The 14025-nt window shown below is 42.8% G+C and overlaps 1 protein-coding gene across 1 annotated transcript; it reads right to left on the bottom strand.

Moving 5' to 3' along the window:
• Positions 1–366: 366 nt before the first annotated feature.
• On the bottom strand, positions 367–11579 carry ETS2 (ETS proto-oncogene 2, transcription factor). Its single transcript, XM_008635298.2, has 9 exons — positions 11047–11579; positions 8189–8309; positions 6465–6584; positions 5802–6002; positions 5097–5180; positions 4200–4442; positions 3768–4031; positions 3014–3132; positions 367–1965 (listed from the first exon to the last, which is right to left on the bottom strand). The coding sequence occupies exons 1-9, from the start codon at positions 11263–11265 to the stop codon at positions 1750–1752; spliced, it is 1587 nt and encodes a 528-aa protein (XP_008633520.2). The 5' UTR covers positions 11266–11579; the 3' UTR covers positions 367–1749.
• Between the last annotated feature and the right edge of the window lie 2446 nt (positions 11580–14025).

The following is a 14025-nucleotide window of genomic DNA, read 5'->3' as shown; positions in this document are numbered from 1 at the left end:
TTCAAGCCAAAATTGTCTTCCCACCTCTGTTCTTCCATATCTTCCCCCGTCACTTTACACAGCCTTTCACACCACAGAACTGCCAGTTTTCTTTCAGAGGCACAACACAAAGGTGTTAACTTGAATTTATATCCAAAAAGAGAGTGGTGGCATCCATCTAGCTCAGCTCAAGCCCATCAGCCTGTGCATTCTTGCACTGTTTTCTCCAATCAGCCCTAAGCCTGGTTGGTTATTTTCTTTTTGGGTTATTTTTTTCATCCTGCAGCTGTTGAGGGTGGTGGTAGCAGGATGGACAAGGGTTGAACCAACAAACAAACACGAAAGGAACTCCTCTGAAACCTTCCAAATCAAAAAGCACACACAACATTTTCTTTACAAGAGGTTTTAATGGAGACTCATATTTTTAAACCTCTCACACTGTACAACACATGTAACTGTACATCAAGCTCAGATAAAAAATAAAGCTTTCTTACAAAGTACATTTTTCCAGTGATTTTTTTCCTCTTTTTTTTTTTTTTGCAGTAAAAATAGCTGCTACATAAAACCCTCCTGATCTTTGAAAAGGAGTCACAGTTATTTCCAAAAATAGAATTCGTATTTTAATCATACAGAATAAACTGCAGGAAGAGACAAGTGAACTGAAAAAATAAGGCTTGTATATAAATTTTTTTTTAAAAGTACATGCATAGAAGTTGAAAAACATATGCCATTTATAAAGAAAAGAAGGTAATTTTACCTATACTAATATTTTCATTTTTCAGTTACAGAAGAAACCACAAACAGGCCCTTTCATGTCCCAGAATACAACATTCGTTTCCTGTAAAAATGCCAAAATGCACAAAGAATTGCCAGCTTCAGTCTTGGCAAAATCCTGGGCCCGGCCTCCCTCCCTGCCCCCCCAAATGCATGCACACTGAGCATAAAACTTCTGCTGTCTCTCAGGCCAATTAAATATTTGCAGAAGGTTGTATATCCTAGACAAACATGAAAAAAAAAAAAGCCCCACATTTGATAAGTTTACATTCATCCTATTTCAAAACACACATACAATTAGTTTAATTTACACTATACAGTATCTGTTAAATAGGAACATCAGAGTTTCCAAAGGAATCACAGAATATATACAAACTGAATATTGAAATGGTATGATTTTCCTTCCCTTCTTTTAAAGGGTGGGGGTTTTTTGTTAACAGTTGCTACATCTGGTTTTGGACACAAGAGTGTTTATGTACCTATGCAGCACATTTCTGGAGTAGTAACAATAATAACAACAATAAAACGTGCTTTAAAACAAAACTAATACCAGTCTCCTTACCGCTCATTTAAAATAAATTAGTTTGTTTGTTTTTAAATAAACTGCATGATACAAGATGTAAGCGAGGACAGCGGTGCTTCAAAAACATCCGAGCAAGAGTTCTGCTGCATCGCTGCTTTCTCCCAGCCAACCTTTGGTTTCAAAGCCAACCCATCCTCACACGGCAGTAAACGCTTCGTAGGGCAGGACAGGCAGCTGAAATGCTGACCCCGGGAGCATTCCCGCGTCTCCACGCCAGAGCCAGGGCTGTGCCCGCTCCCACAGAGCCCCACCGACCACACCGGGCCGCTTCCATCCAGCTCTCCGCGGTTACAAAATGGGTGAAGGCGCTGCTTTGCCGGCAGCCTCCCCCCCGCGCGCGGCGGGCCCGGCTGCGACGGCTCCCGGGCATTGTCCCCACGCGTGATTCCAGCCGGCGGCTCGCGGGGCCGGGATCAGTCCTCGGTGTCGGGCTGCACGCCCAGCATGGCGTGCAGCTCCTCGGGGGTGTAGCCCAGCAGGTTGTGCAGGTCGCACACGAAGCGGTACACGTAGCGCTTCCCCGACGTCTTGTGGATGATGTTCTTGTCGTAGTAGTAGCGCAGGCCCCGGCTCAGCTTCTCGTAGTTCATCTTGGGCTTGTTCTTCCTCCTCCCCCACCTCCGTGCCACCTGCCAGAAAGCAAAAGCAAAAGGGGTTTGTTCCAGCGCATGTTCTTCTTGGGTTTTATTTCAGCCACTTTCTCGGCCAGAGCATTTTATTTGCTTTGCATGTCCCAACCTCGTGAGAGAGGAGTTGGTGACTAAACCCACAAGGGACTTCAACAGCAGCTTCAGGAGAAAGGGGCTGACAGCAAAGGACACCAGTTTGTAGGGGATGGGCTAAAATATGCGTAAGGAGGTCAAGTTTATGGAGAAATGGCAGAATATCCCAAGTTGGCAGTGTCCCACAGGCATCAAAATCTAATTCCTGGCCCTGCACAGGACAACTCCAAGAAACACAGAATATCCTGAGCTGGAAGGGACCCACGAGGATCACAGAGTCAACCAGGTTAGAGAAGATCGAGCCCAACATATGACCCAACACCACCCTGCCAACCAGACCACAGCACACAGACATAGCCACATCCATTCTTTTCTTAAACACCTCCAGTGACTCCACCACCAGTCCGACTCCTGGCCCTGCACAGGACGACCCCAAGAATCACAGAATACCCTGAATTGGAAGATCCCTGCTAAGATCATCAAAGTCCAGCTCCTGGCCCTACACAGGGCAACACCAACAAACCCATCCTGTGCCTGAGAGTGTTGTTCCAACTCCCGGAGCTCTGGCACAATCTGCTCTCTCAAAGAAACACTATTTTACCACTGATTTGCTATCAGGCAGCAGGCGACAAGTCTTTACTGGAAGTTCAATGCTATGAAGTTCCTGGTTTCTCTCCCCCCCCCCCCCCCCCTTTTTTTTTTTTTTTTTTTTAAATAAAAAAGTTCCACTGGACTTTTCATCCCATCTCTTAATACAGTAATTTTCCTACTGGAAACGGCATCAGAAAATGAAAAGGCATTTTGTTTCTTTTTAGTGACTGAAGTTCCCAAAATACTTCAAAAGCAACACTACCATATTTGATGAGCAGCTAAACACACACCTATATCCAGGACTGGGCCCACAGATGTCAGACCAGACCCCAAATCTTCATTTTCACCCCAATTAGCCACATACCTCATCCGGGTCAGCAAGTTTGAATTCCCATCCATCTCCTGTCCAGCTAATGAATGACTGACAGGACTTGTCAGTCAGTAACTCCAGAAGGAATTGCCACAGCTGGATAGGTCCACTGCCTGTTGGGAAAGAGGAGACACAGAAAAACTACAAGTTAATACCCCTGCCAGCTCCAACCACAACCAACATACATGATCAGACTCGTATCACAGACCTCAAAATTAATCTGATTTATCTTTTTTATAGATCAGAAAGAAACCTTAAGTTTTCTCCATAGCACAAATCTGCTCCCACCTATGTAAAAATGAAGTCAAGTTTTTAATGGAAACAAAGGATTTGAAGCAAGTTATGGCTTTCCCTTCATATGGATCCTTTAACCCTCACTCCCATCTCCCAACAGCTGCATTTCCAGCTCCAGGGCTTGTCCTGAAGTCCTTGACTTGGCAAACGTTCTACAGGAAAAAACCGATTTCAGCAAGGACTACAGCAACAAGGCCTTCACAACAGCTGTGGGAATTCTCAAATCTGGGAGATTTTGTCCAAGCTCCCCTCTTTCTCAAACAGATCAAAAAGCACATTTGATTTTCACTTGATCTGACATGCCTGCCTGCTCCTTGCTTTGGGTGAATAATCCACGAGGACTTTCTTTAGTAACACATGAAATCAAAATTATTTGTGACTAGTGGTCTCCACCACCATGGCACACACTTAATGTTACATAAAAAAGGAGTGACCATTTTGCCTCACTACTCACCAGTAAAGCCAGCCAGGATGGCTGCTGGTATAACTGGTTTCCCTTGCTCCACAGGATCACTCCGTTCCTGAATGTAGTCTTTGAAGGACATGGTAGGTTTGCTCAGACACAAGGACTGGCTGCAGTCATCCTCGAAGCTCTCGTAGGATGGCACACGCTGCAAATCCACCAGGGAAGATTGGCTGTTCCAGGACTGCAGCATGGAATCCGAGCTCTCATAGCTCTCAGCACCACTGTCACTGGATTCATGTTCTCTCAGCTTGCCTTTATCAAATAAAACAATAAAAGAAATAAAATAGAAAGTGTTGGTGGGTTGCTTTTTTTTTTTTTCCTCCCCCTCAATCCAGCCTGTCCATGTAAATCATGTAAAGGAGCAAGAGACATTCAGGATATGGCCCTGGCCCTGTGTTTATCATGCAGATAATGACTCACCAGCATTATCCATCAGCAAATTGAGATTACTCCTTGGGAAATCTTGATTTACTGCACAGTAGTTCACACCAACAGCATCTGCTTGGGTTTTAGGGAACAAGGGGAACTCTTGTTCTGGGTTGAGGAGATTCGGCGCTGTGGAAGTCTGACAGACGTCAGTCAGGAGACTGGGTTTGGGATAACTGAGGGCTTTAGGGTATCCAGGCATTTGCATTCCATAGGAATTCTGATCTACATTAACAGCTGAAAAAAGAAATGAAAGAATTAGATGATTTTTCCCTGGAGACCCTTAAACAAACTAATACACTAAATACACCAAATCAGATTCTGTAAATCCCCCTCTGCAACCTGCCAGCCACAAACGCCCATTGTTCGCTCTTCAAGGAAACTACAGAAAAAAACAGGGAAGTTTAAGTGGTTTTGAGCAAGGCTCTCATCACTAAGTAGTGTAATCAGGCTGAGCTGAAGCCTGACTGTGGTAGAATAAAACACAACATCAATCAAACAATCCGAGGGAGCCAGCACTGCATCCCACACACTTCCAGCAGCTCTAGCACACTTCCAGAGCCTTTTAAAAAGGCCTAAACAGAACTCTTGCTGCTCCCCAGTTTTTGACTCGGTTTCCTAGAGATGGGAGTGGTCATTCTGCTCCACAGATGTAGGTTTGGCATAGCAAGAGGAAATTTAATTTTCTCAAAGCCTTTGCTCTTCAAAAGATTTCCGATATAAATTAGGTGACAATTGAACAATACAAGGAAAGAAGGCCGGAGCAGCTGAAGTGAAATGTTCTCCTCAAGCACAGTAACTATTCTGGTGCTTTTTGGTTTTACCCTGGAATCTGTGACATGCTTAGAATAAACTGAGAGATGCAAAATATGCATTTTTAAAAATACTTACTTAAGGAATTATTATTGACCCAGTGAGGAACTGAGGTGAGGTGAGAGTTCTCCACATACTGATCCTGTGTTTTCTCTTGGCTGTCTGGGGAGAGGACAAAAAGAGAAAATTTGGGTTTATGGTTTTAAAGATCCAACCTGTATGCCAAGGAAAGCTTCTGACTCTTGGGAGTATTTTGGGGTCACCATTAACAAAAATTTTAGTATCACACTATTGGTATTGCATTCTCTCTCATGACATAGAAATCACACCAAAAAACCCAACCAACTTCCAACAGGCTTTAAACCATCACACCAACTGAATTTTAACATAAAACTTAAAACCAACAATAATTGCAGTGTGCTTTAAGGTCCAACTGTTGGTTAACTTTGTATTTCTGGGGTTAACTGTTTTATTTATGGGGTACTTACAGTGGTGTAACTTACCCCAATCTCATTTATTCCAGTGATTTTCCCAAATAAAACCTGCCCACAAATGTCCTCAGCCTGCACACAGAATGTCTGCAGCTATCTGCATCTGTGCTTTGCATACCAAGGATGTCCTGATAGTGCTGATAATGCTTTTATTAACCAAGTTTTAAAGTTCATTTCGAGTTTCATAGGCAATAAAAGCCCTTCATAGTGAAACCAGTGTTGAAATCGAGTGCCATTCCTGTTTCTGTTAGGAGAGCCCTAAACCAAAAGCTCTTTCTGGCTCTCTAACTACCTTTTATCATCTGTTCCAGGTGTTCCCACAGAATATCACCCACATAGTCAGGTGCCAGTTCCAGGAAACGCTCCTTGCCCAGGTTGCACAAGTCTTGGCCACTCATAAGAAACTGATGGAAGTTCACATTTGCCAAGCTGAACTCATTGGTAGCCCATGAAAGCCACTGGCAAACTTGCTGTTCAGTCCACAGCCAGGGATCTGCAAGACAGGAAGGATCCAACATTTAGAGATAACTCCTGGCCCTTGATAAAAAAGAATCTTCCTTAGAAAGCAGTGAATTTAAAAAAAACCCCAAAATTGTTTAGCCAAGTTATTTAGTTCTGAATGAATTCAGAATGAATGTATTCTTGAATTAAATAAAAAAAAAAAATAACCCAGTCCTCTCTTTTCTTTCTGCATTCACTTGCAACCAGAGATGTACTCAGCTTGCTTGATTCTCTCTCAGGCTGCCAAAGCATGAGCTCTCCATGCACCCATTTTTAACACCAGCAAGTCTGGCCTTTCCAAGGCAAGCTGTGCCAGATTCACATAGGATCCATTCTTGTATTTCCTACTGACATCATTCTTTCCTTTTCAAAGAGCTGCTATTCAGCCTCCTCCTTAGCATTAAAAAAAAAAAAGCAAAAAAAAAAAAAGAGCTTATAAATAGCAAACACTTACTATTTGGGATACCCAGCCGACACTGTTCCTTTGTGAAACCACTGAAAGTATCTTTCAGGGCCTGACTCATCACAGCCTTGCTGCACGGGGTTAACAGAGGCAATTCACAGTTGTTCGACTCTGCAAGAAAAGAATAGGGGTGGAGGGGAAGAAGACACATTAACTTCAGGCCACTGAAAGGAGCGACTGGCTTTTGCTATCTGAAGAATTAAAAAAAAAAAAAGATGCTAGAAAGTAGAAAGTTGGTGTTTTAAAACCAGAGATCACCATGCTCTAAAATCTCTGTGCTACTCCTTTGATAAGATTGCATCGCTAATTAAGAGCTTTGCAGCTTTCCATGCATAGATCTTACTCTCAGTAGTTATATAAAGTGCCTTTGTTGCAGGGAAACTTCACTGTTACTTTTTTTTTTTTTTTTTAAGGGAAATGAGACTGCTTCTTCCTATTTTACCACCTACAATTTGCCCCCAGACTTCTTCGCAACTCTAGACAATCTTCATTTTATTTGAGAGCTAAGTAACTGACAGCAGGGTTATGAAGAGCCAGCTTGCACTGTTTAACACTGCATTTCAGACCTTATCACATCACCCAAGGACATGGTGCAAAGGATTATCCCATCATCTGGGCCAAACAAGTGTGACTGGTAACAAGCTGGGGGTGAATAATGCATCAAACCACAAAGTTGGCACCACTACACGTCAGTATAAATAACTAAGCTGCCTCACTGACTTTCAATTTTACTAGCAGATTCTATTTTAAGGATGAATTTGGCTCCCACTCCGTTTTTCTTCTTCGTCAGTTTTCACCAGAAGATGCCTCATTTTATCACAGAATGATGTCACTGAATGCTTTGGGCTGGAAGGGACCTTAAAGTTCCATCATCCAGTCCCACCCCTGCCATGGGCAGGGACACCTTCCACTATCCCAGGCTGCCCTTGGCAGACTCCAAGTCAGTTCAGAGCTGTGCAGCTCTTCTTGCTCTCCCAGACTATCTACAGGCTCCACTTGTGCTTCACTTCTGTTTTTACCACACCCTTCCTAGTATCTGCAAGGCCTTGCTTTGCTGACCAGAGCAGGTGACTGATTAGGATCACATTAGAACAAAGGAGCTGTGGTTTTCTGGGTTTGAGGGCTGGAGGCTTTTTTCCCTACCCTAAGGGGAGATAAAAGCAGCATCAGGTAAAATATCTACATTTTGTCAGGGATTTTAGGCAAGGATTTGTATGGCACTCTCAGTGGGGTACTGTCCTACACACACACACAAAAAAATTTAAAATATCTTTAAACATCCCCACCCTGTTTTTTAAGGTATGGAATAAAACATTCTTTGATTTAACACCACAGAATCAAAGAAGGAGCTTGCAGAATACCTGTACTTTAATTATGTTCGAGATGTTGCAAATTTAAATACACAAAACCCTTTTTTTAAAGATTTTTAAACTCTTATCTCTGCTTTAATGCCTACTAAAGTTTCTTCCATGAAAAATCACTCTATTCGGCTACTGCATCCCAGTTCCTATTGCTTTTCAGTACAGAAAACAACAACTACCCACGAAGAAATTCACATGAATAAAATCAAGCACATACACACAAGCCCATGTATTAAACCACTTCTTTCCAGGGAAATCCACGTTGCACTTGTAAAAGCACACCCAGGAAACATTAGTTAGACCCCACCAATTCCTGATCTGCTGACTGGACTGAGGAGCAAAGTGAGGAGTTACCGTAAGAAGTGGAGTCAAATCCTGTCGGCACTTCCTGAAGCGTTTGGTCCTCATTGAGTGAGAAAAAATACCCAGCGAAAAGCGAGTTGGAGCTGTCAAAGGTGTCAAACGCTGGCTGACGCTGCAAAGCACCAGAATAAACACAGAACAACGTAAGCATTTCGCTGGAGAACTGTGAACTCCAGTGCTAGGAAGCGTCTGGGTTTGGTTTCCTAGATCTGGAGATCGTGCACAACCACTACCTTGAATCAGCTTTGAAACACAACCACAACGAGGGCACAGCTTCTGGTACGTGAGCAAAGCCAGTGATAAGGGCGAGGTGGGGGATGTTCTGCAGCTCACAGCAAAGCCAAATAAGGATAGTCTTAGTTTTTTTCCTGTAATTGAGGCTTTTAACAATAGACAATCTGCATGTGTGTATAAAATACATATTTATTTCCAGGTACCTTTTAAAGAAAGCCTCATTTCCTTAACCCTTTAAAAGTTGATTATCCACTTGATGAGTATTTGATGGCAGATCAGTAAGTTTTGGGAAAACTGCCAGTGCAAAACCTACAGTAGATTTATGACGCTTTTTTTTTATTTTCTAAAGGATAAAACTCATCTGAACCACATCACTTGAAGCTATACCAGCTTTACAGGACTTGAGGAAGGATGTTACAGCAACTTTTACTTCTGCTTTACTGAATTCGCCAGCAACCACATTTTGAAGTCTTTCCAGTGCTCAGATGCTCAGTGAAACACTTCGAGTTTCATTTTACAGAAAAGGATAAACAAGACTGATAAAAACGTTCTAGATAAAAGTGGATTCTACTGATATACTGACGACATTCAAGAAATATTGTTATATTTTGAAAACCTAACTCCTTTCAAACTTGACTTGTGCCAATTGTGTATGCCAGAAATACTGGTATGAGTTTACTACATTCCCCCCAACCACTTTAGTCTTTGGGGGGCAGAAGGAATGTGAAATAATTTCAAAAGCAACTTATGAAACTTGCCTGTTAGTCACAGGGAAACAATATCTGCAAGATCTTGAGGCAAAGATGGATAAAAGTTGCCACTGAGATCTTTTTTAGAGGCACCTGAGGATAGAACATTGCTCTGGAAAGCTGCAGCTGGCTCCTGGCAGCTCCTGCCCTTCAGAGAGCTGGAGACAAAGGCAACTTACAAATGCTTATTTGGTTTAGGCAAACACTGATTTGCCAGTTTGTGCCAAAGGAGTGGATTTAACTGAGGACAAGGCAAGGATTTTTCAGGGCAACATTCACATGCAATGCAAAAGCAACCTAAACTGTATTCCTGGAACAGCAAATTAGGATTAATATTCCTCACAGTCCCTAACTTTTCATGTCACCACAAACAGTATCAAGCCTCATTTAATGGGTTCAGAAATCTCCTGGCCAGCAGGGATAAATTGTGGGCCTCTGGTTCAGGTACTCCCCAAATCAAGTCAAAGTCAGCCCCGGGAAAGGCTCATCTCTGAATAAAACAAGTTAATAACAGCTGCCAAATCTGCTGGTAAAAGATTCCTTATACATTACTAGATAAAAGCTCTGACTCATTGCTAGCACCTAAAAGAAAGGGCAAGTTCTTTCAACACAATCTGGAAACTCCTGCATTTTGAGTAAATAGCTGACCCTTATCCTGAGTCACTGGAAAAAATGCTTTGGTATGTGAATGAGTAAAATCCATACCGTGCTGGTTTCATATTTCAAAAGGGAGAAAATTATTGTGTAAGCACGTTCTTGATTTAATAGTAGTAAAAGAGGAAAAAAACAATGCAGAACGAATTCTGCTTGCCCTATCAGTTAAACAACTACTTCATCTGGCTTTTCAATACACGTAATTATTGCAGAATGAAATAAAGTGGAATGTGAACAGCTACAGCATAGCAGAATACAAGTCTCGGACTTAATTCTATGACAACTGAACACTGAATAACTGCTTAGAGCAACCACTGTGCTAAGAGCACACAGATGTTAAGCTGGGAGATCTCCTGGATATTTTTGTGAGGAGGAAAAAAAGGTAAGAGGGGACCCTTTATGATAAAGCATCAGAGCAGTCAGCATCCCAGAGCCTCACTGATTCTTAAAACCATGGTCATTCCTCAAAGCTAATGAGAGCAGAAAGGGTCTCCCTAACCTTTATTTGGTTTACATTAATCAATGCTGTGCAAAAAATTGATACTGGGATTAAAAAGGAACTTGCACGAATGGGGTGAGGGGAAGCCCTTTAAGACTGAGTCTTCACAGCCTGCTGACCTCAGTTTGTAAATTCCTTTCAAAACGAGAGAACAGACACAGTCTACCTAAAGATAAAATAAATGTAATAGTATTTGGAGTTTTTACAATGTCTTGGACTTCCATTAATAACACCTGCAAGTAGTAAGTGAATAACCTACTTTTATTCCAAACAATGTTCAGGAAGGTACCAAACCTGACCAGTCCTATCAGAACAGGTCTCTGCCAGTCTCATCAAGTTAAAGACACAAACCCACCCCTGTTCCTCATCCTCTAACTTTTATTTTGGCACGAGTTCCACCAACACCACCAAATTTGAGCTCAGTTCTTGTCTACCTCTTTGAAATTCTTAGGATTTAGGGAATGGAGAGAGGCAGCCTTGTTGGGGAAGAGGGTTGAGGGTGCAAGATTTACACCTTTCCTATTTCAGTTCTGCTCTTCACATCTCTGTGGAACTCAGTGGGAATACTCTGGCAGAAGACTACAGAGGAGCAATTAAACCTGTGTTCACTTGGCTCACCCAGTTCCTGTTCTAGCATCGTAGGAACACAATAAAAGCACTGGCTGGGAGATGCCCCAGCTGGGTCTGGAAGTTGACAGCTCCAGGGTACTCACCTTGAGCATTCCTCTGTACATGTTTGACACGGGAGCTACTTGATCCATGTTCCTGATCCCAAAGTCACTCATCTGAAAAACGAGAGGGGCCACATTAAAAACACTGCCACAGGAGGAGGAAGCAGATGTTAACACATGTATCTGACTGCTCCAGCACGGAGTGTGGAGCAGCTCTGGGAATGAGATAGAGGGAAAGCTTTTCCTTCTCACTGCCGACATCCCAACCACACAGGGCAGTTCCAGCTTGTTTTTCAACTGGAGAAGCTCTCACAAAATTTGTGTCTGTCTGAGAAGCTCACAGGAATTCCCTTGCCCACCGAGTACCTGTCCCTCTGGGATATTTTCCAACTTTTCACCCATTATCTTAGGTAATCAGTTTTGTGTTATTTTTGCTTACTCTATTCCCTCTCACAGGCCATGATTCACTTCAGACTCTGGCTTTCAGAGGAAGAGGAGTGACAGAGTGACATCGTGATACACCTTCACCTCCTGCATTCACCCTTTCATGAATAATCAGTTAAGCCAATTCCCAGCATCCCCAACCTCCTGCCCTTACTACTTTACTCCAAGCCATGTTATCTTGCACATCTTCTAAACACAGGATTAACATATTTAAAAAGCTTTAGAGGGCCTAAGTTTTAACTGAAAAGGGGTTTATGCAGTAAAATACCCTTTTTAAAGGGCCGATAATGGGACCACTATCAGTATGCTCACGCCATTGAAGTCAAAGCTTTATCATATTGCCTTTATTACCAGGAACAGAGTTGTGTGAGGCCTGTGTAACTTTTCTCCTGTATATCACTTAAGGAAAAGAGTGATAAGATTCAGATCCTCTGACTGACCTACTGGTAAGATCAAACATAAGGAATAAAGCCAGTTTTATGGCCATTGTTCAGGTTTATCGTGATGCTGCAATTCAGGTGTCAGTGAACGATACCTTATCAAGCTACACTCTTAATTTTCCTTCCCTTTTTTCACAGCAGTGGGCTAAATTATCTTGCTCCACAGCAATTGCCTGAAAACATGCACTCGTACTTAAATAGCCACAGAGGACACTATCAAGATTTCCACAAAACTGTTATCACTTATTACAAGCCAAATCTATCACTCACCATGTTAACACAAGGAAAAAGAAAAACAAAATGCAATTTAAAATTCGGAAAAAAAATCGTAAATTAAGATCTAGCAAAATCAGCCCAGTTAAAAATGGCAACACATTCAAAAGCCGTGCATTATAAACAGAGAGGAGAATAAAAACATCCAACAGCCAAACACAAGGAACCCCTTCACCCTCTTAAATAGCTGATCGCTTAAAAATAAAGTTAAAAAAAAAATAGCAAGAGTCCTTAACCTGAAAGGCCTATTTCACCTTCACTGGGCCTTATAATTGAAATAAAATAAATGAACTGACTCTGAAAGGAATATTCATTAATGTTACTCAAAAAGTGCAATCTACTGAATGATGTTTTTTACCTCAAACAGCACGTACAAATATTTGATCTAAATTACACATCTCATTGAGCAGCAAAGAATTTCACACAGCGTGAGTCTCACTCAGCAAGCATCCTAATCTGTTCATTAAATTTGCCACAGTTTAAACAACTGTTTATCCTTGCATTTGGCTGGGCTTTTAAGAAAGTAAATTTCTAACACCCTTTGTTTTCCCTTTGATTTCTGCTCTGGTGTCCAGAGATAACTGGCTCAAGGATTTGAGCATTTTGAAAATCTTATACGTATATTCTGTAAGTTTAGGTCTGGTCCCTGGTTAGGAGTACAAATAAGATTCCTGGCACTTTGTCTGCAATTCTGACCTCTCCACAAATCCTGTTAGGCACTTCCCCATCCACCAAAAGGGCTGGGATTCTCTCCTTCCTGTTTTTTTTTTTTTGTTTCTTTAGAGATGTTTAGGGCCCTAAGACAAAAGGTTTATACCAAGTGTTGATTACACAGCATTGCTCATTAACCCAAGCCCCTGCTTCTCCACGCTGGGTTTGCTCCGTGGCCTTGCCTGGAAGGAAAGCTTTGGGAAAATGAGACACCGAGCTCTGGCTGAATAACACATGGAGATCCTCAGCATGTTTTGCAACACTCCAGCTTTCTTGCTCCAACCAAGTATCTCAAGCAGAGGAATTTCTATACCCTTGGCTCATCCCACATCAGCTTTCTCCCCATCTGCAGCACAAATTTCCAGCCCTGAGATACGAAACCCATAGAGAGATATCACAATAGAAACAGAGCTGGAAAGGCAACTTGGGTTTTCGTGGCACAAGAGGGTTAAATCTGGCTTCCTGCTGGACTTAGAAAGCTGCTGGTTTAAGTTCAGAAAAGCCACTAGGGCCCAACACGGTGTGACTGGGCCTCACCTCCGACTCCTCCACTAATGCTGATGACTGCGACTTGCCAGCTATAATTGGTTTAACTGGCAGGACACCTTCCTCAACACCCCCGCATAGCTGAGTGGGTGAACCAGAACAGGGTCAACAGGATCAGGCACTTATTAACTAATACTCCTGAATTCTGATTGCCTTCTTTTCAGCAACAGCCAGGTGCCTGCCCACAGCTGGACGCAGCTGGGCAGCATCCACATGGAGAACTGAAGCGCGCTGGTGTCCCCGATGTATCTGATGTACCTCCAATGCTGTTTTTTAGGTTTGGGGTTTTTTTTTTAGTGGGGGGAGGGAGGAGAGCGGGAAGGGGGAAATGTGCCTGATTGTTGGGGCTTTTTTTTTTTTCTATATGGCAATTTTTTCAGAGAACAAACAGCCTCCACAGGAAGAGGGTCGGAGAGAACCGCGTGCCCCGTGCAGCCCCTGCGCTCCCCCAGCCCCGCCGGGAGCCTGCCTGCCTTCTCACACACATGACACACGCTTCGCCCACATAAAAAAAAACTTCGGTGGGGAGATCACACAGCCCAGTCCCTTTAAAGTCCTAACCAAATCCAGAGCGCGCTGCCCATTAACCCCTTCCTGGGGGCGCGCT

The sequence above is a fragment of the Corvus brachyrhynchos genome, unplaced genomic scaffold, assembly GCF_000691975.1.
Source record: "Corvus brachyrhynchos isolate BGI_N302 unplaced genomic scaffold, ASM69197v1 scaffold434, whole genome shotgun sequence".
In the NCBI taxonomy this organism is placed as follows: Eukaryota; Metazoa; Chordata; class Aves; order Passeriformes; family Corvidae; genus Corvus; species Corvus brachyrhynchos.
Note: the sequence above shows the minus strand (reverse complement) of the source record. Positions and strands in the feature narration are given on the sequence as shown.